The sequence below is a fragment of the Gavia stellata genome, chromosome 4 (assembly GCF_030936135.1).
Source record: "Gavia stellata isolate bGavSte3 chromosome 4, bGavSte3.hap2, whole genome shotgun sequence".
NCBI lineage: Eukaryota > Metazoa > Chordata > Aves > Gaviiformes > Gaviidae > Gavia > Gavia stellata.
This window is the reverse complement of record NC_082597.1, coordinates 59019450-59047303: the sequence shown is the minus strand read 5'-3', so window position 1 is coordinate 59047303 and position 27854 is coordinate 59019450. Positions and strand designations below refer to the sequence as shown.

General features: G+C 45.3%; 1 protein-coding gene across 2 annotated transcripts in view; it reads right to left on the bottom strand.

The window, feature by feature from the left end:
* Nucleotides 1–27854, bottom strand: part of RBFOX2 (RNA binding fox-1 homolog 2) — a 167418-nt gene that overhangs the window by 122056 nt on the left and 17508 nt on the right. For both annotated transcript variants that reach the window (XM_059817036.1, XM_059817037.1), the window contains exon 2: nt 9204–9254. In XM_059817036.1, the coding sequence (XP_059673019.1) occupies nt 9204–9254 (51 nt within the window). The remainder of the gene's footprint in view (nt 1–9203; nt 9255–27854) is intronic.

Here is a 27854-nt window from a genome sequence, read left to right as displayed (position 1 = left end):
TTGTTCTTCCCTGGACTTTTTCCAGATTCTGTCTGTATCTTTCCTGAAGTGCCTAAAACTAGGTACAGTGCTCCACTCACTGTGCTAAACTCTGAAAAATAAGTACCTTCTGCAGTTACTCAACATACCTGAAAATGCATTCCAGGTTTTCAAGACCACAAAAACCAGTACCACATACTCAGTTTGTTATCTCTTATTACCCTAGATCTTTTCTTTGATACTACTGCTTAGCCAGCTATTCTCCATTTTATATTGCGTATACAGTTTGTTAACACAGCTTTTGTTAACACAGCTTGGCTTTGTTTAGTTTCACACTGTTGTATTTCAGGCCACTTCTGCAATTTACTGTGATCTTTCTGACATCTAATCCTACCTTCCAAAGGCTGCCAGCCCCTCCACATACATATATTCAGCCACTATTTCATCACCCTGATGTTTGATGAACAGTACAGAAGAGCAGAGCAGCCAGGGCAGACCATGTTAAGACTCCAGATCACACACACACACAAAAAAGCATGACATAATTACTCCAAATACGGTTTTCCAATGAGTGCTCGGCCCCTTCTTAATTTCACCTTTCATTTGCCTAGTTTATGTAAAGGTCATGTGGGACTAGGTCCAAAGCCAGTAGCTTTCTCCATCTGCCAGGCCTGCTGCCATGCCAGAGGAAAAAAAAAAATTGATCTGACATGATTGGCCCTTAGAAATTAGCAATTATGTCTGTTGTTGCTTATGTCTGTTGTTGCCTGAATTTCCTTTAGTAAAGGATCTGACCATAAGCATCTGATCTTTTTCAGCATCTTTCCAGGTTCTGTAACTAATTTCTTGGGATCTCTAGCTTCCTTTTAAAAAATAAAAAAATTAGGATGAAAGAATAGTATTTGTTCACTCACACACACTTCATTCACTTGAAAGCTGTGAGATTTCATGATATGCAGAATACACACTGGAGGCAACCAGTCAGTCAAGCAGAACCTCTACGAGCCTGAAGGAAGACATCCCTGAACCCTCACCATAAGCGTGCGTCCATCTTGCACTGCCCTCTAAGCAGAGGCAGTGCTGTGCTGCACACGTGCCTTTTGATAAAAGGAGCTCAGGCCAGGAGCCTGCGCAAGCCAGGGAAGTGCTAGAGATTGCCTGCGCAGGGTCTCCTCTAAAAGCAACTCTCTATTACCAACACTCCCCCATCAAACATCCCTCCCATAAACTCCCCTCTGCTTACCCCTGAGGCATTTTGGAACCGAGCAAAGACTTGGATTATGAAAACCTTTTCCTCCGTTGCCTCTTTGAAGAATGAAATACCTATCCAGGCCCCATGGAGGGCTGGCAGGGCCTGTCTCGGCCCTCCCTGGATGCTCCCCGTGCTAGGTTCAGCCAGTGACACATCCTCTCCCCAGCCCTCTAAACAAAACTTCCCTTGGCGAGGACGGCCGTCCCGGAAACTTAAGTCACCCCCAAATGCTTGCGGGGCGCAAGAGGCCGAACCCTCTTCCCTCTCTCTCCCTACGGCTTTAGCCCTTCCCGTCCTACGGCGACGGCAGAGGCTTATGCCAGGGGACAACCTAAGAGGCACGCTGCGGGGAGGAAGGAGAAGCGGCCGCCCCGCACCGCGCCCCGGGCCGGCCCCGGCGCCAGCGCCGGCGGGGCGGGGCGGCGAGCGCTGGCCGTGCGCCGGCTGCCCTCTCCTGGCAGCCCGCCGCCAGAGCGGCCCCGGCCCCGCTGGGCGGGCGGCCCCGGCCCCGGCCCCTGCCCCAGCAGGGCTGCCCGACGCAGCCACACTTCCCCCCGGCACCCTCCTCCTCCTCCCCGGGCTCTCCCGTTACACCCCAGGGCAGGGCACGAAGGCCAAAACCGAACAGCTGAGCCCCCTGCCGCGCTACAGCAGCGCATTTCAAAAGCCCGGGGTGCCCGTCAGCAACACACACGTGCACTTACGGCTATCTAGAAGTAACTTCTGCAAAGGTATTATAATCCCTCAGAAAAAAAAAGATACTAACTGCACACAAACTATTTACATTTTCTTCGGTTTTTTTTAGTTGGTTTGGTTTTGCTGTTTTTTTTCCCAGTTAAGATAAAAATCCTCACCCGTGCAATGACAGTGCAGCTGTGCAAGCAGAGCACCCCAAGCCCCCCTCACCTGAGAGCTTTAAAACCACTTTGGTTTCAAGTTACATGTGCACAGAACTTTTATCCCCATAAAACACAGCTAAAGCGGGGGACTCATTGCCACAGGATGTTGCAGATGCCAAAGATTTAAACGGGCTCAGAAACCATTTAGACAAATTCAATAAAGAAAAATACAACACAGGTGACTTAAAAAAAAAAATCTATGGCCAGGAAATCCCAAAGCCACAGGATTGCTTCAAGAGTACGGAAGAGGGGAAGCATCACCAAATCTTGGCACTGCTCCCTCTGCTTTAAGTACTTGCTATTAGACACTGTCAAAGCCAGAACACTGGAAGGCAGAGACCTTCTGTCTGACCCAGAATAGCCGCTTTCATGTCCTTCAATAGGATATAATATCCATCAACAGGGTGTTTTCTCTACACTGTTTAGTTTTGGTCCTCCAACCGATCATTTTACAGACTACTTCTAACACACATGCCACACTCCTATAATCATTCAGAAGAGGAAATCTAAACAAGATGCCATCCCCCTTGCCAAAATAACCGAGGGAATTGGGAGCCTCCCAGACTCTTGCAGTCTCAGGATAACGCTTCAACGGTCAAGAAGTACAACATAGGAGAAAAAGTGGTCTCCTGGTCCTCTCCCAAGAAGGATGACTCACATCTCCTCTCTTTAACCCCAAGCAGAGATGAGAAATTGCTCAAATCAGAGGACTCAAACATGAAAGGAATTTGTATTACATCATCCAGCCCATTTCCTGCCAACGCCTCACAACCCCAGAGCTTTGGCCGGACTATTCATCAGCAAGGTAATCGTTACTTCCCTTGAGAAGCTCTTTACAGGACTGAAGGAACTTATTGTCAGGAAGTCTTCCCACGTATCTGAATTTGATGCACTCTTCCTCAACTACTTCTTCTCACACAACTTTTCTCCATGTGGTTATTTTTTCTCTCTTGTTATTGAGTAACAGCAAGGCACGCATTGGTGTGGAGCTTGCTGGAGGTGTTTATGAAATGTATTCAAGGTTCTGTAAGGAAAGGATTCCCTGCCCTGTATTCAGAAAGTCTGGAAAGGCCACAGACATGAGGGAAGAGGGAAATAAATATACAGCCAGAGTGATCTGTTTGCAGGACTTGTGTCAACTGCAAGACACCATGCTTCCTGTATTATTTAAGGGTTTTGATAGTAGGAAATTAGCTAAACAGAAAGGAAAGGGGAGATTTGGGGGAATGTGGCCAATATAAGCACAGCAACTTGGTTCAGAGTGAAATTTCAGAAAGCAGGTTTATAACAAGCTCAGATAGTTAGTGGTATCTGCATTACAGTTTTTTCTAATCCCAATTCCTGAATCTTTCCTGCACTTTCTTAGGGGTGTAGTTGGGGCTTGAGAAAATAAGGAACCACTTCTCAGTGCTTCAGACAGTTTTAGATTTGGGGGAGAAGCATTACTAGATTAGTCTTGGTGGATCTCATCTTTCCACTTCAACTCATCCATGATTGTGGATGTGCTTGAACATCAATCTGTAACCAACTCCTCCTTCAATTTTTAGCTAAATAGTCTGCTCTCTTCTTTCCTTCCCAGATATTCTGACTTACACTGCTTTTAACCTAACTCTCTCCACTCTGTCAACACTGTTTTACTTTCTGAATGTGCTGAAAGTTATAAAGAGTTGGATGCACTCCAGTAAAGGGTGTCTCAGGAACTCCTCCCCTCCTGCAGTGTTAAATTCCTTTCCACAGCACACCTTAACTGTGCCACATCCTTTACAGCTTAGGTGCTAATGGTAACCCCCCAGCAGTTATTCCACTACACACCCTTGAACCCCTCTGCATGCAACTGCACAGATGCTTCCCATCTCCTGAATATGTTGGACATTTTTGGCCAGACCATACTCTCTGAAGTGAAGCTCGTTATTTTCGATGGGATGTTGCAGTTAGGTCAGTAAGAAAATGTGCCTTCAGTCATGTCTAGTACACAGTGGAAATATTTCACTGCTTGCCTGAAGAGAGGCTGTGGAAGCCAGGAAGCAGAAGACTGGCAGTCTTAACCCTAATTCACCTCATTTTAAACATAAAGGAAGATGTTTAGAACAGTTTCCCCTCATTAGCTTGGTCCTATCCCAAATTTTGTGTTGTTTGCTTTCAAGTGAAGAGGCACTCCTCAGAAGCACCAGGAACACCAAGCCTGGTCTTCTCCATTTTATATAGAGGACCTCAGGTGCTTCCTGATCTTTGTCCTGGCTATTCACTCAAGGAGTGAGGTGTTAAAACTTTATTTAAGGCCTTTCTAGAACCTCCCTCTTGTCCCTCAGGTTAACCATTTGTATTAAATACACTCTACTCAAACCAAAAGTGTAAGCAACAAACAAACCAAAAACCCACAAACAACCCTCCTTTCCAGCTCCTGAATAACTTAAGACTTCTACTGCCACAATCTCACCGGTTACTGAGCCAGTTAACATACACACTAGAGGATGTATTTTCATGGTCAGTTACAAGCAGGAAAACGAATTAAAAACCAACATGCTTTTCAGGAACACTACTTACAGATTTAAACTCTTGAGATGGGGAGTCTTTGTTCCAAGACCAACACAGTAGGGCACTGGAGAGACTGTGGCTGGTACTATCATGGTACAAATAAAAACAAGCAAGTGGCCAAACCATTTTCCTCCAGAAGGTCACTCTTTATTTGTTCTATGACAAAAGCATCTCAGTCTGTTAATACTAAACCAAGATATTTTTGTGGATATTCTAATCCAGACTGAACCACTCAGCTGCTAATCAAGTTGTGGCAATATCCCCAAATTCATGCTTCACCCACATGATAGAGAAGAGGAAGATAGGTGAAGGAGCCTCAGACCACACAGACGAGAGGAAAGAGGCTTCCCCCTCTGAAATCTCTGCAGAGATCCCCGTTCCTTGCTGCAGGACCACCAATGGGAGCAGCTGCCAATGGGAGCAGTGGTGCCTCTGTGTAGCCAGCTCCAACAGGAAGCCAAATGACCTGCTGTCCTGCCTCCCCAGGGGAGCTCACGCCCACCCTTTACATCTCAGGATGAAGGCCTTTTCCTTGCTGAACTCCCCACATCAGGAGGGACTGGGCAAAGAAAACAAACAGGGGAAAAAAAGCAACAGGAGAGGCTTCCTGTTCTCACAGACTGCCACCACCACCATTCACCCACACCAGTTTGTGGCCCTGGGGAAGGGAGTGCACACAGCCTCCTGCTGCCTATGATGCCTCAACAGACACTCCAAAACAGCAAGTGAGTAAAGACCCAGGGAGACAGGCTGACAATTGGAGAGGATTTAACAGCGTTTCACCTTAAGCTTGAACTCAAACCGAGGGGATAGGGATAAAGCTGTTCCCAGCAGTTGCCATGGGCACCCACGCTACCTTGGGCTGCAGTCTCACCTACATAGACGAGAACAACAGGTCAGGTCTGGCGAGTGCTCAGATGGAAAACCAGCCACCAAAATTAAGCTGTTGAAGGAATTGTCACTTGTGATAGGTAACGATGTTTCCATCACATTAGTACAAGCCAATGGCCTAGTTTGATTTAAGAGTTGTACTCATGGAAGTACAAGCTTTTAAAAGAGGCTTCAAACCAACATCTCCACTCATTGTGATAGCTGAGGATCACTTTCCATAACAGAAGAGGCGTAATAGCTCCTGACCCAGTTCTGGTGTGTGCAATTACCTCCCACTTCCATAAACTCTCTCTCCTCCTCTCTTTCCTTCAGTGGCAGCTAAACAAGGTGTTCTTGCTCATTTTGCTTCCTGTTGGGGAACAAAATTACTCTGTGCAGCTGCCAAATTCTGCCACAGAAGTGCCAGTATTCAGCACTCAAACAAATTTTAGGTATCATGTCTAATACATTTCAACATGAAAATCACTAGAGCAACATAACACAGGCCTTGGCTATATATAAAACAAGCTGGCACAGTTAGCATGGAATAGCTTTCTGGAAGCAGGGTATTTATCCTTGATGAGTTTGTCTATATGTAGAAATTCTATCGGTATAGCTGTACCAGTCATTTTCCATGTTGAGACCAACTCATAGTACCTCAGAGCTGTTTGTCACAGCTTGGGAAATGAAGCAAGGAAGTCTCGGTTCACTGCATTTTAGGCAAGCACTCATGTTACAAAAAAAGAAACACCATTTTGTTGGCAGGACCAACAGAGGGATAAAGAACTGAATAGTCCACAGGGAATAAGCTCTCCTCACCAAAAGCTTTGGTTCTCATCTCGGTTAACAATGTTACACTAACGCTTCCCATATTTTCCCTTTACTGAGGGCTTTGTTCCTGTCATCAACATAGCTTTGGGGAAAAAGGCGGCCACGCTGCCATTCCTGTATGTGCATTAGACACCCACAGAGCAAACCTTGAATTCTTGAGAACAGTCCCAGAGAGCTCTCCAGCTCCTCACACCTTTGTAAGGTAGTGCCAGTAGTGCAACACTTCAGCAACAGAAAGCCACCTCTTTTTAGGCAAACTTACACTGTAATGGTTTAGTATGCATGCTCCCCAGGCCCTATCACCACAAAAAGTCCAGTAAGCCAACACTCTGGCAGGGCAGGTGAGGAACAGGGAGGCTGCGCAGCAACCCAAAGCTCTGGGTTATCATAAAGCAATCACACAACACCAGAATTAAGAGGAACACAGCCTCGATGTGAACCCATCTCATTTGCCTCAGTGCTGCTGCCTACGCATGATGACGACTGAATGCTTAAATATTCGGGAAAGGATACAAAATAAACATCATCCTGTAGACCTAAGCATTCCCAAATGGCCAAGTGAGGACTCAGACCAATCATATATTTTGACTGGCAGAAAGAAAAACTACAATAATCTGGAACATCTGGGTATGATTTAACCACTAGAGGGTGTAAAAACAGCATAGTGAAAGGTTTGCAGCCAGCAATTAATGGCATTTAGAGCTTGAAGGAGCAAAAAGGACATACAAACAAGTGAAGCAATAGGATGCTATGTAAGGTGAAAGAAAGGGCAAGTTATAGCCGCAGAATTTCTAGCAGGACTACTGTAGTCACATGATGAAATGCCCTGAAAATAAAGCTCTACTTTGCTACTTCTGCTAAGGAAATCACTGTGGTGAAAAGCACAGTACGAGTATTTACAATAAAGAACTGCAATGGGAAAGAGCAAGATACAGAGACTTATGCTCACCAGCTCAAATCCAGCTCCTAATCTGACGAAATCTGACACAATTGCTCATGAATCTCGTAATTACTTTGTTACAGGGTCAGGACTGCTACACATATTCCCACACCAGTTCCTTCCTCCTTCCCCAGTGCAGAAAGGCAGGTGATCAGCCATTGCTGACTCTCCCACACCAGCCCCAGTCTGTGGCAACAGAGGACTTCTTTCTCTGCTGCTATCATTTTAGAAGCTTCCAATCAGATTAGCTAAAAGCCTTGAAACCTCATTAGTGAAAACCAGACCTGAACTTAAGCTGCTTCATGACCAAAAGCAAGACAAAAGGACAAACACTTGCCACAGATCAAAATGTTACTGGCAGCAGGAAAAAAAACCCAGCCAAAAGAAGATTTTTACAAGTATTTGCCAAAATGAAAACACCCGAGTTAAACTGAAGCTGTTTGTCCACTAAGAAATTTCAATAAACCTGTTTGGTATCTGAAATACATATGCACAGTGGCTAATATACATTACTTCCTGTGCTAACCCATAGAAAGCCCTCCAGGGAAAAAGAAAAAGAGAAAGAGGAAACCTGTGAAGCAAGACATACTGGTAGTCACCAAAATGAAACACCAAGATGACCCGAAAACACTCCTAAATGGTTACAGTGAACCGCAAAATAGGGTGCCACCAGAATGGAAAAGCCAAAAGCAGATATGAACCGCTTTAAGGATCTGAGACTGGCTCTGCCTCTCAACCTAGCATACCTTACTTAGAGTAGGAACACAACTCCCACAACATCCCAGCGCATAATATTTATTTGTGCTGGTTAACAGTTTAATATATCCCAGTAGACATTCTCAATAATTTCCTCCTATATGGAAATTTATACACACATTACAAGCACCAAAGAACTGAGCGATTCAATTGCTGAGGCCGCACTATGCTGCACTTCCTTCATAAAAACACCTCCCGTTAAGCTGCTGCTGCATATACCCAGGCCTCATCAAGATAAGATGAAAATCACTTTCTTTATATAGCAGTACCTGAGAGGATTAAAGAATTTTATTTTGGTTTTGTTATTTGCTCATTACTGAAATGTGCTGCATTACTGATTTTCTGTGCATATTAATTTCCCGTTACATTGGTTCATACTCAGCTTTGCTGTAGCACTGCAGAACACCGAAAAAAACTTCATTCTAAGAAGGGAGATTTAATGTGTGACGGTTGTATCTTACAACCCATTAAATTCTATTTGTTCCAAGGCATCTCCTCCTTCCGTTGCGCAAATTCACCACCTGGGATTTCTCTGTCTTCTGCTAGGAGGCAGAAGAGGAGGCTTACAGATGCAATCCACTGAACAGTTTAATTTTTACTGCTGTAGATATAGAACATCCTGAATAAGAGCAAGGGGCAGGGGCCCTGCAGGACTTAAAAGGAAGGTAAGACAAGTTCACAGATACTAGAAATAACCCAGCGGGACATGTCATTCCCTACTCTACCAGCTAAGATGCTCACAAAAACTCAGTGTTGTTTTGCTCCCCAGATACTAGAATTACAGCAATAAGTATAAAATAGGGCCAAGCATGCACTGGCACTGAACATCTACATTCATTAACGCTGAGGAGATATAGCGGCAGCTTCAGACAGGGATTTTAAGTTACAACATTTTTAAGAATAAATAATTTCCTGAGCCACTGGTAACGTAGATCATGTTTAACCCCTTGCCAGGCATGTTGCCACATACTGCTGGAGGCCATAAAAAACATTTGATTTATCTCATATATCTCCACAAGCATTCCACAATAGAACAAACCAATTTCCACTCCATAACAAGACAGCCAGGAAGCTGTCGGATAAAACATCCGTAAGTGTACAGATATGCGCGCGCATACATTTACTGCAATCAGACTCTTACTTGATTGTCTCTTGCTGGGTATCCATGATAACCTGAAGTCAGAGGCTCGTTCTGCAAGACAAGAAAACAAAGAGTGAATTTAGTGTTTACAAGGAATAGAAACCAAGGAATTATACATCTGTCAACTCAGCCAAAACTAAGAACTTGCATGAAATGGGGGAGGAGCTAAGATTAAAGTATTCTTCTAACGTCTTATGTTCCATGCAAGCCAATACACCTAAAATTAATTTTCAACTGCATATGCCAAATTCTGCAGAAAGAAAAGAAAAAAAGAAGTCAAAGCCATAACATAAGCATAAACTAATCCTACCTTACCCTCTAATTTCAGTTGTGTATAATTTTTGTAATTTTCCAAAGAATTTTTATAAGCAAACTTCATTTACCATCATGAAAACTGAACAAAACAAAAGATTACAGAAGCTTCTGCCTACCTTGCTCAGTCTTGAAGAAATGTTTCCCTAACCATTAACCATAAAAGTGTCAATTTTCTCCTTTCCAAAACTAAACTAATAGTTTAACATGAACTTAAAAAGCAGACAGTGTAACTTCAAACACCCCGGTAAGCCTGACCAATACCTCACACACTCCCAACGGGACATCAATCCTCTAGACTTTCTTCCTTCACCCCAGAAGGGTCTCTGAGCCTACACGTTTTGTGTTATTGGCAGCCCCATCACTCTGCTCTGCGGGAATATATGAGCCTCCAACACTTCTGGAATTTCTCCATGAAATTCCCAGACTTGTCTCTATTTTAGCAGTGCAGCAGGGATTAAGGTAACGTACTTCACAATACTTCCTAAATGTTTATTTCTATTTCTTTTCTGTTACTCTCCCTCCAACATCTCCTATTCAAAATGGGGAGAGGGCACTCACATGCACCCTACGTGTGCATCTTTCTCTCTGGGTGGAGGATAAACTAAACCAGACAAAGCCAGTATCAATTCCACGCTGGTACCCCTGCACATTCACGAGCAGCTCCCAGCAGAATGCTAGGAGGAGGAAAGGAGGCAGCTGCCCTCCACAATCAGTTTAAGTCTGTTCCTATCTCTTGTTATGACTTGTGAGGAGGAACTCCTAAGCCAGCCCTTCACTTTCTCCAGAAGCTCTTGGGTAAGGGAGGGGGAAAGAGAGGCCCAAGGGGAAGACCCTGACAAAACACAGCAAAACAATCCCAAATCATCAAAAGCAAAGATATTCTGGGCATGAAGCTGACTGAGATGTACGATTGCTGTCAGGAAGAGCTTTTGTTGAGATGTTTTGGGGTTTGTGCTGGGATATTTGAGTCAAACAGGCCAGCTCCTACCAGACAGAGGTCTTCTGCCCTACACAGGGCATGTAGCTGCTGGCACAATTTCAGTTTACACAGGAACACTTTAACACAACTTCTGCTGAAAAGCGAGGTGCTAATAATACAATACAGGGACTAGCAATGCTATTTTAAGTTCATATTCATCCTCCCTCTCTTCCTCTTTACCTCAAACCTGCCCAGGGGATCCTCCATGGAAACTTGCCAGGAAACATCCAGCCTCTCCTCAGGCTCTCATGCTAAAGCTACAAGAACGCGCACAGTATGAGCGCTTCAAGGACAAGAAAACTTCTGGCAGCCAGTTTTGGGGATTAACAGTAATTAATTAGGTTGACCACCCTGTGAGTACATTCTTCTCAAGTACTAATAGCCAGCAAGCAGGTAAAGCACAGAACTCCACAAACAATACAGAAACAGAAGGAACAACACAGAAGTTGAAAGAAGCAAGTGGAGACTGACAGCTACAGTACCACAGTCTCACCAAGCTTTTGGGTTTTAACTGTGAACTTAATTAAAACCCGAGCAACATCATGATGAAAACGCATGGCTAGCACTTTTCTCCGCCAACGTAAGTACATACTATAAGAAAGTACTTTGACTGCTGTCTCTCTCACACATTACAGTTTACTAACTTGGGTAAGTGCAATAAATGTCAACCTTGTATCAGGAGATATGGTCTTCTCCTGACAGACCATTCCAGGTACACTTTTAACAGTACTTGTACACACACCTGTGAGGTCAGTACCTCAAGCATGCTTGTGTGCCAGCCTCTCTCAACACCTTGGAAACCAGGAAGATTTCCACACAGAGAATAAGGAATGAACGGAAAAGTTACCACTGCAGATACTAAAGATACGGGCAATGAACACAATCAGAAAGTTATAATGAAGAAAGGAAAAAGAAATTGTTATCTTGAGGATGATGTTCTTCACATCAGGGACTAACAAGAGGGACTGTCACAACGAGGCTGTGGCAGAAGAGACAAAAAGAACTTTGTGGCATTTCTTGAAGCCAAACGGCCTGGATGCCCAGAAACCACCTCTAGAAACAGAACGGTTTCATAAGTAGAAGCAAATCACGAGAGTGGGAAAAGGAAAAGACAGACGATTCCCGAGATTGGAGGGCAGTACATAAGAGGTCAGAAAGAAACAAGAAAAATTGAGTGGAGGAAAAAAAACCACCACAGCCAGCAGTCTCCACTTTGTTTTCTGGAAGACAAACCCCACAAATCACAGACTAAAAATGTTTGAGGGATATGGTTGCATCAGAAAGTAAAAGAGGTGAAAGGAGGTTACATTAGGAAAGCAAGTGTTTGGAGAATGCAGAGGTTAGAAAGAGGGTAGCAGCTGGACCATTAAGGTCACAAAAAGGCCAAAGATATCTCTGCCTTTCATACAGCAACGCTACCACCAAGTACTGAACTCTTTGCAAAATCCCTGCTGTGCGTATCATTGCTCTAATTGAACTTAACTCTCCAAGAGAAGGCAGGAAGCGCCTAGGGAAACCGTCTCCTGCCAATAATCTCCAGCGCTGCCAATTTTACAGGTCACTAATGGTGAATCCGGGGCCTGCTGCATGATTATTCCATACGGAGTTTGCTTTTCTTGAAAACTAAACAGAGCAAGAAGTGAAAGCATTAAACTCTTGAGACTGGAACAGGACAGTCCAGAAACATCCAGACAGAAAATCCCTGTTATTTAGCAGGCGATCTAAGGCAGCAGAGGCTGGGGATACAACTCAATCTCCTCCTCTGCCTGAACACACACAAAATTAATCTCACAAAATGGAAGCAAAAAGAGAGAGAGGGAAGATTTAACACAGATTAAACACCCTGCACACAAACACGGAGAGACCCTGCCTTCTGGCAGCAGCCTGGCGGGAGAGGAAACCCCCAGATAACTTCATCTCTCTTGCCGCTCCCTCCTGCCAACTACATTTCTCTTTTAATACCAACATGCAACCACACATTCGTAAAGAAATTGAGTTAGGCAGCGCTAGCCTGCAAAGTCAAATCAAACTGCCACTGGGATGTTTCATTACTTTGTTTACCACTGAAAGGCATTTCTCAGGTACTTACAATTTGCTTTAAAGCGGGAAGAAAAAAAACCGAGAAGCTAATACAGTACATCAGCTTTCTGCAACACACATTGTGATTTTATTCAAACCATATCAACGATCTCACATATGGGCTTCCACACTTCTGTAGAACACGTGAGCATTGTGGCTGTACCCCAATAATACTCTCTGTGCCAGCCAACTGGATTCAACAGTATGAAAGTCACAACTCGGTCAAATCCACTAAGCCTTTACGCCTCCCTCTTTACTTCAAATCTCCCCCCTTCTTTGATTTCCCCAGCCTTGCTACCACAAGTTCTTTTCCACCAACATTGGCAATATTAAGGTCTGCCGCAAACTGCAAGCCACGGGTACCATTGCGGGTCACAAGGTAAACACAGCACAGCCATTTGCAGATGACTGAAGAGCAAAGGAGACACTCCTGCACTAGCAGGACAGCCAGGCTTTGGGGTCATTGGGTTTTTGACACCTCTCAACTTGCTAAATTTTAACAGGAGGAGTTGTCCATAAACTGGACACCAGTAAGAAGTGATCAGCTCTGCAGGTGCTATTAACTTATGAAAGGCCATAGAGAGCTGGAGTAGAGTCAGTCCTCTGGAGGAAATGTCACAGCTGTAACACATAATGGAAGGTCTGAAATTCCTCTCATCCTTTTCTTAAGAATAAAACTCAATTTTAGCTTAAAGAGGCAATAATTCTCTTTGACCTAACTTAACCCCAGAACAAATTAATTTTACATCATAGACTCGCCACTTTGCCAGACGCAACAATGAGTGAGGCCTAAGAATTGTTTCTTGACAGCCAAACTAAACCTAAAGCCTGCAGATTAAAACTCTGCTGGTAGGAACTATTAGCTTAGTGAGTTCATCCATATTTCCCCAGCCAGAGAATCAATTCCTGCTGAATTCAAGCTTCAATGTGAAGTGTTGAGTCCTTTTGCTTGCAAAGATAACCTCAGGAACACAACCAAGCAACCTCTCTTCCCTAGGTGTGAGGCATGCCTGCTTTCCTGGCTGGGAGAAGGCGAGTGAAGTTAATGCAATTCTTTCTAATTTCACAACCGCCTCCTGGGTTCTGAGCAACAGCAGCAAAGCCAACACGAGAACAGCTCATTTGCCTTTGCTCCAGCTGCCCCCAAGAATTACCACCGGTGCAGCAGCCTAGTGGCTTGGACAGAAGTGACGAGGGAGAGCCCCAGCTCCAGAGAGCCAGAAACCCTTAGACTACACAGAGCAATGAAATAAAGGCAACAAGAAATTACTCGTTCCTCCCAAAAGCAAAATGGGTTTTTGAAGTGGTGAGATAGCACAAGCTACACATTTATCAGAGACTTGTGCTAGACAAACAGAAGCCACATTCTAGAACACAGAGAATAAGATGTTTACCAAAACAAGGCTGAAAACACTGGCAATGAAGCTATTAATCTGAAAGTGACAGTTGCGAAAAAGTAAAGCTCACCAGCCAGACAGAAATCCCAGCACTGTTCACCACAGCCCAGTGGTTTCACCATCTTTTATACTTTGCTTCTTGCATAGCAGGAAAGACACAAACCCTGTGCTGGGGGGGGTGCGTGTGTGTCTTGAAAAAGGCTTTCTAGTACTTTAACTGTGGCAGAACACTAGTAAAACTGTAAATGCTTTGACCTTATTATCAGGTACCCGAAAATAGGTAATTGTTCATTAGACCCCTACTTGCACAAATTATTGTGTATAAGCAAAAAGGAAATACCTGTTTCTTTGTCCAAGTGTATCTGATGCGTTCAGTCTGCCTTCTCAATTGTGTGTGCCATCTCCCTACCCCAAATTGTCTGTGGATAAAATTAATGGGACAAGCAGCATCTAAGGCTGAACTACCGATTATTAATGAAAAACTGAACTAAAGTAGTTTTTTAATGGATCTTAATGTCACCCTTCTCCCTTGATACTTACCCTAATTTGATATATAGCTCTCACTAATCACTCCACAATTCCAATAACTGACTCTATAGTGTGGGACACTTCCCTTCAGCTGTCTTCACTTTCAATTAAACTTGCTTCTCGGCTTTGGCTGGTTTCCAGACACACAGACATCATCTAGCAAAGGACTTCCATTTATTTGCTTCCTTGTTAGTGTCCTGACATCAACAACCTGTATGATTTTCTGGACACAAGTAACAGGACTTACATTTTACTCCTTACTCATCTTTTTTTTTTTTTTTTTAATGCATTTGTGGACTATAAGACCAAGGTTTTGATAAAAGGCGCCACACCAAGTACACTGTGCGCCGCTGCCCTTGATGGCTGGGAAGACGCACTGGCTGGCAGGGCCCCAGCTCCCCATGCCTGCCCAAATTACTGAGGCCACTTCTTGAGGGATGGAAAACCAGAGGTGCCGCTGCCAGCGCAATGCTCCGGCTGCAGGGTGCGTGGTGCAGGCAGCTGCCCCCACGGGAGCAGGGAATCGCCCACGGGCTCCCCGCTCCAGGCCCTGGAGGCCAGGGCCTGGTGGAGATCGGGATGAATCTGGCCCGTCTTCCTTCCTGGAATTCTGGCTTTGTTGTCGCAGCAACGGTGGCCTCCGGCCTGGCCCGCCCGCCCCAGGTTTCCCCTTCTCTTACAAGTATCATGTTTTTAGCAGGAGCTGGCACAATATCAGACGTGTGGGATGGGAGAGCTCCTGCGCCAGCCGGACTGCCTCCTCGCAGGGCCCTGGATCCCTGGGGGGCAGCCACTGGGGTTCCCCACCTCTGGCCTCTCATCCACTCCAGCCCCCCAGCACAAGGGGGTCCCCATCCCAGGCGCCCGCGCTGGCCCCAAGGCTTTGCCAGCCCACGGCTCTCCAAAGCTGGACACCCGCCCCTGTAGCGGGGATGCTGCACCCCGCAGGCCCAGGCAGCCCGTGACCCATCGTGGGGCCTGCAGGCCCTCCTCAGCCATCATTAATGGGCAGGAGCCCAGGCAGGGCCCAGCCAGAGGGAGGCCAGGCTTGCCAGAGGCTCCTGGGGCGGGAAGCCCGGTGACACAGTGAAGACGAGAAAAGAAGGTGATGTCAGATTCATAAAAATAGCCTTCTGCCCTGACCACAGTTTGAATACTTTGGAGCAATTAACTAGGCAAGCCCACGAGGTGGCCAGCAAGACAGAACAAGGCAAATTTGGGGGAGGCTGCATCCCTGTCTAACAGAGCCCTGGTGAAGCCACGCAAACATGTCGGTGCAATTTTCTGTACTTAAAATACAAATTTTCTTAACTCTAACCTGCTGGCACTTCTGTTCTGAGAAACCCTATATATCCACAACGGGAACAATAACTGGTTGGTATAATAGAAGCTGCAGAACAGAATACACACAAATATACGGCTGACCAAACCACAAAGAAGGATGGTATTTAAACTTCCAGGTCTGTTGAAAACTTCAGTATGCAACAAGTTTACAAATACACACTCAGGTTTTAAGCTGACAGCGTCCATATGAAGTTATGATACAGATGTCTAATTTCGCAGAGAGAAGAGAGACTTTCATACACAGAAAGCACTTCCACAGCTAAAATGGAAGAGCTAAAATTGAAGGATTTTACAGAGATTCTTTATAACAACACAGATTCTTCTCTCTTTTTTTTTTTTTTTTTTTTTTTTTTTTTTTTTTTTAAGATAATGGAATTAGCTTTCTGGAGGTCAGAAGCAGCTTTCCAGATCAGCCAAGGGGTGTTTTCAGCTTCTCAAAGAAAGATATGAGATTTCATTAATTTAATGTAATTTAAATGTGCAAAACATACACTTTTTTTGGACTACATATGGCAGCATCCTCATACTGCTCTGGGCATAAAGGTAATGCAGCCTGCGTCTGCTGGTCCATGATCTACGTTGGCAACAATAGATCCAGTGCGAGTCAAAGCCCCTGGGAATACTGGGCACAGTGTGATGTCTATGATCCAGCAAATACAAGGACGCTCTGCATGCACAGAAGTCAATAGCACAGAGTATTGATTTCCCTCCTCTTTTAGTAGGCAGAAGCATTTTAAAATGGCAGCTCATCTTCACTTCCACTCTTACTCAACAGGAACAGGACAGTGCTCATTACAAGGCTTTAAAATCCAGCACTGGGGCACCTTTGGATGCCGTAATTGTTACATGGGGCTGAGGGCGCATTTCACATGTAATTCATGCTAAGCCACGCACTACAGGGCAACGTGCTCATGGCATGAAAATGCGGCTTGCTCAAACACAATAGCTACAAGGTTTCACAACGTGAAGAGGACTACAGAGCTTTGCCTTAGTAGATGGCTTCATTGCATCTCTTTCTCAAAAAAAGTAGATAGAGAATATGGGAGAGAACAGGACGAGGGAGAGGATAGATCTCAGATCCAGAAGGGAAGTCAGTTGATCACAAGCTTCTTGACTGATTTTGCAGATACTCAGAGGCTGTTGCTAAAAGGAAAGAAGAGTACTCCTACTTTCCAGAATGAAATTATAGTTGTTATATTACCTGCAGAAGAGAAGGCTGAAAATAATTGGTTGGTTGGGTGTGAAGAGGCTGTGATATAAAATTAAACCTGTCTTGCTTTTAGGGAAATTGGCACGAAAAAGAGATAGAGGCACAACAGCACATGATTCAGATGGCATCATGCTGTATACCAAGTGCTGCAGGCAAATAGGTGCAAGAGGAATTTTCTGTGCCCTGGACATATTGGCCTGATTGCATAAGCCGCCCTAGATAGTCACAAAAATCATTTTCCCAGGTTCACATTACAAACCAGCTTCGCTTTCCCCAAAGACATAATTTCTTCAAGCAGCCTAGCCAAATGCAGTTTCACCTCCAGGGCACTGCAAGTGCCCACAGCCAGCCTGAGAAAGGAGAGAAGCAAGGCAGGCAGGCTGAAGGGCCAGAGCTGTAATGGCAAGGGGTTAAAAAGCCCGGAGGAGTGAGGAAGCACAGGGCTTGGGGCGTAGGGTGAAGAAAAGGCAGGCTTCAGGAGCGTCTCGGCGGCCAGGGCTGGTTCTGATTAAGCCCGAAGGATTGTGGAGCCGCACAGGAAGCGCTGGGGGTCTCAGCCGTCGCCATCCCAGACACACTAGAAATCTTTGTGTTCCAGCAGCACCATCTGGAAACAGTTAGAGAGAAACAACTCCCAGGCCTTCCCTCCCAAAATAAAAAAAAAATAAATCCACTCTTAAGACCATTAAGCCTGGCCTCTTCGTCCCCCTCCTGGAAAGCTTCTCTCCCTGCAACCGTGAGGAACAAAAGGGCATCTATACAAGGGATTGGAGTGCTGCGAGGGCCGCTTGCACAGCACAGCAGGCCCCTCTGCTCACGAGGGGCATCCCAAAGTGGCATCACAAGGGACAGAGAAAGACTGAACCCTCCGCCTCCTGGGCGGCACACTGCTTCAGAAGCAGTGCTGGTGAAAGAGCACCCACGACACTATTCGTCCCTAGTAAAACTAACACGGGGAAAACATGGACAGTGAGTCCAACTGCAGCTAGAATATCCCCAAATGGGAGATGTGCCTGTTGAAGGCTCACTCTGAATTTTGGCCCCTTGGAAGCTCTCATTTCTGTGCCAAAATTCAGCACACAGATGCAAGAGAATCCACTCCAGCAGAGACAAATATTCCAGACGCACGCCAGAGATTTAATTCTGTTCTTAAGAGGACAGAAAGACCATGATGCGAGGTGCATCATCATGGTGATGCTCTCCTGCTGACTCAAGAGGTACCAAGAATTAGAAGGGCGTCGGAGACTGATCCAGCCACTTCCAAGCCCCGAAGGGCTCCTTCTGATAAGGACTGGGACAGCCTGTTAGTGCCTCAGCAGATGTTCTGGAGACAAAGAGGGTGTCTGTCTGCAAAATGCCCTTCGCTTGTATTTTAAAAAGGAAAAGGAGAGGTCACAACAATTGAATTTTACCAGAATAAATCACCATGTAACAGTTCATTAGAGAGTAACTCCCCTTGCAAGGGTTGCTATCTCCACAGGGAAGTAAAGCCTGCAGGGCTTTTACCCTTCCCTCCTTGCCTTTACCTTTATTCACCTCTCCCACACACATCAGTATTTTTCAGGCTTTTTCTTCTAATTAGACACCCAAGTGCTATACACTTGCTTACAAAAATGTAGAAACATATCAAAACAAAATCAAAGCTAACCTTTCAACATCCCAATTAAGCAATTACATACGAAAAGTAACATGACTGATTCCTGCTGTAACACAATACCATTCCACTACAGAAAACACACCTTTGCTTTTCTTCCTACATCCACCCTGCAACTGAGTGCCATCTCTTTATGGGACACAGACAGTCTGGATGGGATATGGCCACATGCCAAGGCCCTCTATAACTGGAGTGCAATTCATAAAAATAAGAAGAAAATAACAGGTTTTCCCAACCATTAACCAAAGACTCCTTGGAATCCAGTTCTGTTATACAAACCTCTTTGTTGTTCCTGCGAAGCTAACTATTGGTAAACACGATTGCCCCGAGATGCCAGCATGGTAGCTGTGGTCACACCTCTCTACTGAGTATATGAAAAGAAAGAAATCCTGCCTAAGCTACCAGAAATACCCACCCTAGACAAACTGTCCAGCATGGCAGGCTATAGCTGATGCCCCAACCTAGCTAAATAACTTAAGCTGCAAGAATGAAGCATCCCCGTGCAGGCAATGGTCATAGCTAGAAAGGGGTTAAAACAGAGAGGAAGGGAGCACTAATCAAAGAATCTCCTTCCCTCCCAAAGGAGGAACACCTCCTCTCTGGAATAGTTTTGAGAGGAGTTTCAGTACGTGCTTTGTTTCGAAATTTTGAGAGAAAGGAAGAAAGACCTGCCCTTCACTTGGAAGGCTGCATCCAAAATGTCAGGAGAGTGCTCTGCAAAGAGAGCAAAATTCAAAACAAAACACCACCCAATCCACCTATGGGGACAAAACGAGGCATTTACAGTACGTTACTGTTTCCATTTCATTGCACACAGAAGCAAGGCAAGCCACTCTGAAGGCATTTCTAAGAAAGATCGTGTTACTGTGGAGAGCAAAATTATCCAGCGAGGTATCTGTAAGTGGTCAGAATTCTTCAGTTTGGCCCAGATGGGAGTGCTAGCCCTGCTTATAAGGGAAAAGCTGCTCCTGCTGCCGCCTGTATTCCACCCGCAAGGGCCAAGAACTTTATGTATTAACAGAAAAATGAAGTGAGAGACTGCCAGCAGTCTCAGGCATTGGACATTCTTATACTATTGTACAACCCGTGTTTAAACACAGCTGTCAACCACAAAAATAAGATTGCAATTAAACAGCAAGAGTTCATAGGAACAAATCGGGCCTGTGAAAGGTCGAAACAGGTGCCAGAGATCTTCGTGGTGACTGCAGCATTAAAATACCAGGCTGTTGCACGCCAGGCACCTAGGAGGCTGCGAGACCTGGGTCTGCGGAACAGGCAGGAGATAGACACAGTTCTTGCCTGCAGCATCCCGCAAGCCTGCAATGCATTTCTCTCATTTTACCAGCTTTAGGTTTAGTTAAAGACCAGGAAGTCCTCAGAAACAGCAGACAACCTCCTTACAGAGCCTCAGTTCCACCCTATTGTCTTTACAGATAGTCTGAAGCCACTGGAAAAAGACCCACACACCTCCCCAGGAGGTCTCAAAACCCCCGGATTGCACATTCCTGCCAGCACCACACAAAAGCAAAGCCCCCTCCCTTCCCTGCCTGCAAGGCAATGTAATAAACAAGCTGCTCTACCAGCGGTGGAACTAACCAAAACTAGTTCCTCGCAGATTTGTACCCCCTGCCCCCCGGCTGCTTCCCGCCCCAGCCTCCCGCAGCTATAACCACAGCCCCCCTTCGCCATGTCCCCTGCCATGGTCCGGCCAGGCAGAAGGGAGCACACGCCACGGCCAGACCAATCCATCTGCCTGCTCCATGTGGAGTGTGTAATCCACGAGTCCTGACCGCCTTGCCCTCCGTGGAGCACTTCTCTGCATCTCTCCCCCTGCCTCACCCCATCATCATTTTTCATGAAGCTTTTAGGAAGGCAATAGCATTACAATTTTACCAACTTTTAAATGCAATCAAAATTACCACTTGGTTTTTAAGTATGCACGCGTGGGAAGGGATTGTCACAGCATATTCACATAAAACTTGTTTCCTTCACAACTTAGTCTAAAAACCTCTTCTGTGTGCAATCCCTGGAGACTTCTTTGCATTAAGAAGTTACACTTCTCTCCCTGAGCCCACAGATGAAGCGCGAAACACTCCACTCCTGAAATTACAGCATCGTTTATCTTCCTATGCGGCACATTCAGATGAAGGAAACAAAGAAGGGAGCCACCCTCCCACTGAACACACAAACAGCTTAAATTAGGTATAGAGAAACTGGCAGTATAGCTAACGCCTGAACTGGAACAGACCAAAGGCAGTGTGGCAAACAGCAGACGAGAGGGCCAGTCAAAGCTTCAAACCATGCCAAAGCACCACTGCCTTTTTTGTTTTATTTCTCAAGGTTTCTTTGTATATATAGGCAACATTTTTATTCAAAGCTCTAGACAGTTGCAGCCCTATACAATTCAGTTCTACTTGCTCCTTCCTTCTGCACACTTGGTAACAACTGCTTGGCCCAAGTATAGAGAGATTAGAACTCAACTCCCGTCAGCTACACAGTGATACGAAACACCTTCTAAGAGCACGGCTTTTACAGTCAGACTAAGCCAACCTCAAAAATCACACTACCAACAAAGGGAATCGCCCTCTTTTTTCCCCTCCTGCTCCCAAGTGTGCATCCCTATCTCATCTCTTGCATTTGCAGTAAGGATCACAGAAGAACATGGCAAGGCAGATCAGCTTGCTGATCCTCCTGGAAACTAAAACCTCAAAAAGGAGAAGGATTAGTTTCATGAACAAAGGTGGTGACTACAGGCCACGTAATCTCTAACACCTGTACAAGGGAGGGTGTAAGACCACATGGTTAGTCAGGGAGAAGGCAGGGCTCCTTTTCCAATGAAAGCATAGTCTTAGATCAGCTTAAACCAATGATGAAACTGCAACAATGTGAGCTTTGCTGACAAGCCTCCTTCTTAGAAACTACCAATCCTTGACCTCCATGCATTTCAGAGCCTTTTACATGGGCATTTTTAACACTGCTTTAAGATTCAGAGTTTTTATTCCCTTCAAGAATTGATACAAAAACCATCAAGCAGTCATCTGAGGCAGCAGAATAAAGTCTTATTTCTCATCACATTTCATGGCTTCCCTTCCTCATGCCAAAATACCTCCAATACTGTATGGCCTAACCAGATACAGGTGATGTTTGCCCACACTCTTCTCCTTTCTTCATCAGAAGGGAGCAACTCAGGTCTGCTGCTGCTCTACTAAAGAGTGGAGGTGCTTAAGCAAGCTTTCATGAGCAAAGGGATGCTCTATAGATAGTAGCCATGGGTATCCAAAACCAATCCATCACGTTTGTTCTGTTAATTATTTACAGAGTTGTGAGAATCCATGAGGAAAAAGGCATTTTTATCAATTAAATCTATCCACACTCAGCAGTTAGTTTTCAGAACAGTAATTGGGGAGGACCCATAAAAACAGATGCTAATATTTTTTTCCCCCACTGGATTTGCAAAAACACACACAGACCCCTTCTGTTTTCAGTGCTTTGGATTTGTGACCTCCATATCTTTCTGATAAAACGCACCACTCTTAGCTACAGGCCCATACACAACTGTCACAAAGAGATGCCAAGGATTTGACAAGACCAACTGCAGAAGTTTTGGCTGGCACCAATTCTAGGGACAATGTTGATGGTAGGATGAAGCACACACAAGACTTCACTACTAAGCATCCTAAAAGTATGCATCCTCAGTCATCAGAGCTATCCATATTTTAGAGATGTTCCTGCTTCTCTGCCTGATGCTACAGGCTCCAATAACAAGATCTGCACATTGCCAAGAGCTGACTCTACCTCAGCTTGGAGTATGACCTGACTTCAATGACTAATGCTTTCATTACCTCTTAGTTGGACTACAGCATGGTGACACAGTGACAGCACAAGACTTCAGCTTTTAGAAAATTCTAAATCACACAGAAACCGAAGCTGACAATTTCATGCCTTGAAACACTGCAGTTCTCCATACAGATGGCTAAGCAGATCTCAGGGTGAACATTTAACACAGGTCATACTGCAAAACATGCTACTTGAAGACAAGAAGCATTGCGAACTTCATAACTTTCTAGGAGTGGTAGGCACATGCTCACTTCAAATCATCTAACAAAAACATGTAGCAAAACCTTTCATTTACATTAAAAAAGTGAACAGAAATCTACAAAATAACAATCTTGAAGGAGCATATAATGCTTTTTCTAAAGAGGATAGGAAAGCACAAATATATTCTCATTATACTAGTCCCATTTCTTAATGCATTACAAGAAAGCACTTAAACTATGACTGCAGAAGAGAATGCGTGTATGTAAAACATACATTTGTGCACATTACACGTATCTGAACACATATATGAACCTGACCAAAACTGAAACGTAACTGATCCCTAAACTTTGTAGGCAATGACCAACACCAGTGGGGGTTTTGGAGCACTGAAACCATCACAGAAAGGAAGAAAGGCCTAGAAAAGCTGCTGGATTTACAGTGCATCTTCCTAGTGCCAAAAATCAAGTATTGAGGCACCAACACTATCACCTGCAGTGTATATACGTTTCTGTCAAAATGAAGCTTGTAATTCTCCCCAGTGAAACGTCGAACCTCCCAAATCCCATCCCGTATGAAGGCAGCATTGCATCAGTCAGAGTCTCTTGAAAGATAGCGCTGGTGCCTGAAGGATTACTTGCAGTTTTAAAGCAGCAGCAGAAAAAGAAAAAAAAATTAAAGATGCTGGGATTTCACACAGATGCTGCTGCTGCATGGGAAAGCTGTTATCAGCTGCACAGAAAGGCACTGTACAGATTCAGGACAGAAGGGCTGAACACGTGCAAATCACAGATTGAATGAGATTGCTTCTCTCCCCCACTGCTCTTCAATCGGATCAGGAGTATGAGGGAAGGAGCCGGAAATCTTCTCCCTTCTATAAACAGCCAAAAATCTCCTGGGGGAAGAAAAAAGAGGGAAGGAAGAAGAACAAGTTTTCCCTTCCTCCTGCTACCATTACTAAAGCCAAAATGCGTATAAATGAGAAGCTCCAAAACTTAAAATATCTACTACACAAAGATAATAGAAAAGCATATGGCCCCAAATTCTGGAAATAGCAATTCTAGCTCTCTCCTGCATCCTAGAAGCCATGTATTACAGTAAAGCTTAGCTTCTCAACTGACTACATGTAGGCCTCGCCAATCACGAGTCCCAGTGCACCAGCTTTTGTATTTACTTCTGGAGGGGCTGAATGCTTTTGCCCACAGCAAAAACACATTTGCAAGTCCTGTGTGCGAATGGGGAAGTGCAGCCCCAGACCTTGTCCTGGTTGCTTCATGAACACCGTTGCAGGCTTCACACCTTTGCTATTTCTTGTCTCCCTTCCACTCATCCAACTTTAAGAGCATTAGGAGGAAGGAAGCTTGTTTCAGACATTTCCCTCTCCTCTGTTGACAGGGTATACTATACTTCTCTCTATTCTGCCTGTATGAAGGACAAAACAGGTGACTTCACCCTCTGTTCCCTTCCTTCTACTCTTTTTGATTCAATAACTGGTCAATACTCATGGACACATGCAATGATCTAGGCTTTCCTGGTGTTTGTTTTGCTTCTCTCTCCATTGAATCACTTCAAGTCCCCTCTGCTGCTTGCTGTAGAGAAGCCACAGCAAGTGATATTGTAGACATCACTTCAGAGATAACGGCATATTCCACTGCTCCAGGCATAAGAGTCAAAGTGGGGAAGAGAAAGACAGCACATCCTTCCCCCTGGGTTCCCCACCACAGCCCCACACTGCAAACTGAGGCCAGGGAGATGAGCAGCAACTCTGAAAGACTTCGCCTTTGGCTGAGGGGCCAACGTTCATCAGGAAAAGCTTCCCACTGGCCAGCAGAAAGGTGCACCCCTCCAGTATCCAGCATTTGCTCTGGTGTGAAAGGACTGGGTTTCTCTCTGGAAGGGAGCTCCATTTTCTCCAGCATTTGTCAGACCCTAGGGACCCCAAAGCACTTTATCAAACAGTAAAATCCCAGAGGGGTGTAACAGCACAGGATTTAAAAAAAAAAAAAAAAAGCACCAGGCTCTGCCTCTTTGTACCCAATCATTTACATATCACCTCTATTATTGGTCACAATTCTGATTATTACCCCTACTTCGCTCATCAGATACACTAGTTTTTAAATATCAACATAACTACTAAACAGAAATTCAATCTAATGTCAAGGCTGATTTATTCATCAAAATCACCAGAAGGAGATTCTGGACAAAGAGAATGAGACAAAGAAAGGGCTGATTTACATGATCCAATTAGAGGTGAAAAAAGCACTCCTCTGTGCAGCCAGGAGGAGGACCTGAAACTCTATCCGACCCCATCAACTAGGACCAGAGAGCACTCTGGTCAAAAGGAAGCTTCCCCAGGGACCAGCCACCTGCTGTAATTGCTTTAAAAAGAAAACATAGAGGAACAAAGCAGAGCTAGGATCAACACAATGAAGATGGTACCAAACACATCCAGAAATTCTTACAAAGAGAAGTGATAATCTCCTCCAAAAGTATAAAACATGTCTTTGGTAGCTTTTATGAGTTGTGATAACATGAACAGTAGAGATCTTTTAAACATTTAACAAAAAAATTATTCAGATTAGTAAGACTAACATCACAGGCAAATGGGAAATGGTTTCCATTATTAGGACAATAAAAGAAACATTTCCTCTCAGAAAATGTGAAATGTTGATTGCTTTTTAGCACAACCACCCCGGAAATTTGTGTGTAAAAAATAAGGACGTGGTTTGCAGAGAAATCCACACATGAAGGCAAAATACAGATAGGATACCAGCTACCGCATATGGAGAGATGGTAGAAAAAGTTTAGGACCTGGGAGCCTGGGCAGACTTCAGCACAGCTGCAAAGCAGAGAGAGATATAAACACACACAAACCTGCCAACAACCCTTCAAGCAGTGAAAGGCCTAGCGCACACCTACACCATGGACGGAAAGACCATGGAGCAACCCAGTCTCACTGACCCACGGCTACAAAACTCCAGAGCGAGCCTGGCTCCGGCGGCCAATGCCTCTACCCCACTACCCTGAACTCACACAGCACAGGGTGCCCCCAGGGCAGGCACAGCAATGAATTCATCACCGGGTGCTGGCAGGGTGCCCCGACACGGGGAATTCGATAGGAACAGCAGGCGGAGGACGAGTGAATAATTCAGGCACTCCGCTCACTTACACGGCACCGCATTGAGGAAAGACGAAGCCAGCTTGCATCACCTTCAGCCACCCCACGTGCTTACGTTCAGGGTCAAAACGGGAAGCCAGGGCATGAGCATCACACAGGTGGGCAAGCCCCACGCTGCCCGGGAAAGCCACCGGCTTGCTGAACCACGCCACGCTGGCAGGAGCCAGGGAGCCCTGCCTGCCCTTGCCACCAGCAGGAGAGGAACGCCAACACGCTACACAGCACTGCTTGTTCCTCTCACACACAGCTCCCTGTGTCCCGCCAGGAAGGAAAAGCCACTGGGAGGGTCATGTGCTCTCCATCAACCCGGCTCCCAAAGCTTAAAGCAGAAGAGGACAGAGGCTAATCTCCTCTCGCAGCCACTGCTCTGCTTTAGGAAAGGCTAGCGTTAGATTAGTCTATCAAAACTAGGAAAAGCTGGGGGTAAAAAAGGGATAAGGGAAGACAATAAAAGTGTGTTGGGGATATGAAAAATGCTAACCTTCAAAGCAACAGGGTTACTGACTCAACATTGCATCATGCAGCAGAGGAAACAGCTTTTGGAAAAAAATCCTCTGTGCCGGTCAGTAATGTCTACTGATGACCAGGAGCACACAGAAACACTGGGGAAAGTGTCTGTCTCCTCCACCCAGACTGAGAAGAGACACTGACTACAACTCAACATGCTCCAGAAACACAATTTCTTCTTGCTACCACTAGGAAGGGGAAAACCTCAAGAAGGGCAGAAAGTATCTCTGGACTTCTTTCTCCCCCTTTCCACAAAAACATATGTAATGCTGAAACTGTTCTGCCAGACCTCAAGTCTTGAGGCCAGAAGAGACCTGGCAGATCAACCTGATGTTCTGGGTGCTCACATTTTTAAGGCATGCCTCCCCCAGCACATGCCGCAACATGGCAAAAATGCCTCCAGCACATAATGAGAGTGCTCCCTCCTCCCCCAGCCAGGCAGCCAGCTTTGCCCGAGACCAGGTACCCCACCGGCCGCAACAAAAGCACGCCGAATCGGCCAGGGCATGAACAAACAGCAGCCGACGGCAAGACACAGAGCCTCACCACATACCGGGCAGCTGATAACAGCACTGACTCAGTCTTCACCATGAGGAGTTCTCCCCATCGTTTCTGCTCTCAAGGACTTTCCAACCAACTGATTGGGGGCCAACCACTTCACACGGTGACAGTGCCAGCACTGTCCCAGCTAGCTGTACTTCCCGGGCATCGCTCTACGGCTCAGGGACACGCTTAAGCGAATAGCGCATGCAATGGCACTGTACAAGGCTAAGCAGACAGAGGCAGATTGGGTCCACTATGCTCAGTAGGAGCCTCCGGGGGAGGGGGGGCACCAAACATCTCATTTGCTACCTACTCCTTTTCCCGCACAGGCAGAGGGACAGGGCAAGGCATCTTAAGCACAGATGTCTGTCCCATTACAGATCTCCCTGGGGCCTGCAAGGGCTTAGACTGTAGCTCAGCAGACAAAGAATCCCAAAACGAACATGAAGCCCTACGTAAACCCTCGCAAGCCTGGCATCCCGCAGCAGCTTCTTTATCTTCACTGCATTTCTTATGTTTTTTAATTTTTTTGGCACTCTGCTGTCACAAAGGTAATGTTTGGAATGTATAAATCTGCACCAAAACCTGTGCAGACAGAAAACCTTAACAACTATATTTTAGCTGAATACAAACTTAGTATACGGCATATTTAGATCAAGCCTTTTCACACTTCAGATCATACTGTACAAACACCTGCAAACCAGCAGGTCTTGCTTTGTAAACAGAGGTGGGATGAGAGAGAGGGGGGAGAAGAGTATGAAGCCCCTCTCAGTATCTCTCATTCCTTTTAACAAACAGGAATTACTGCATCATTAGATTTAGTGGCAGTACTTAAATCAGATTTGGCAAGAGGAAAATAAAGCTATTGACTCCTAACATTTG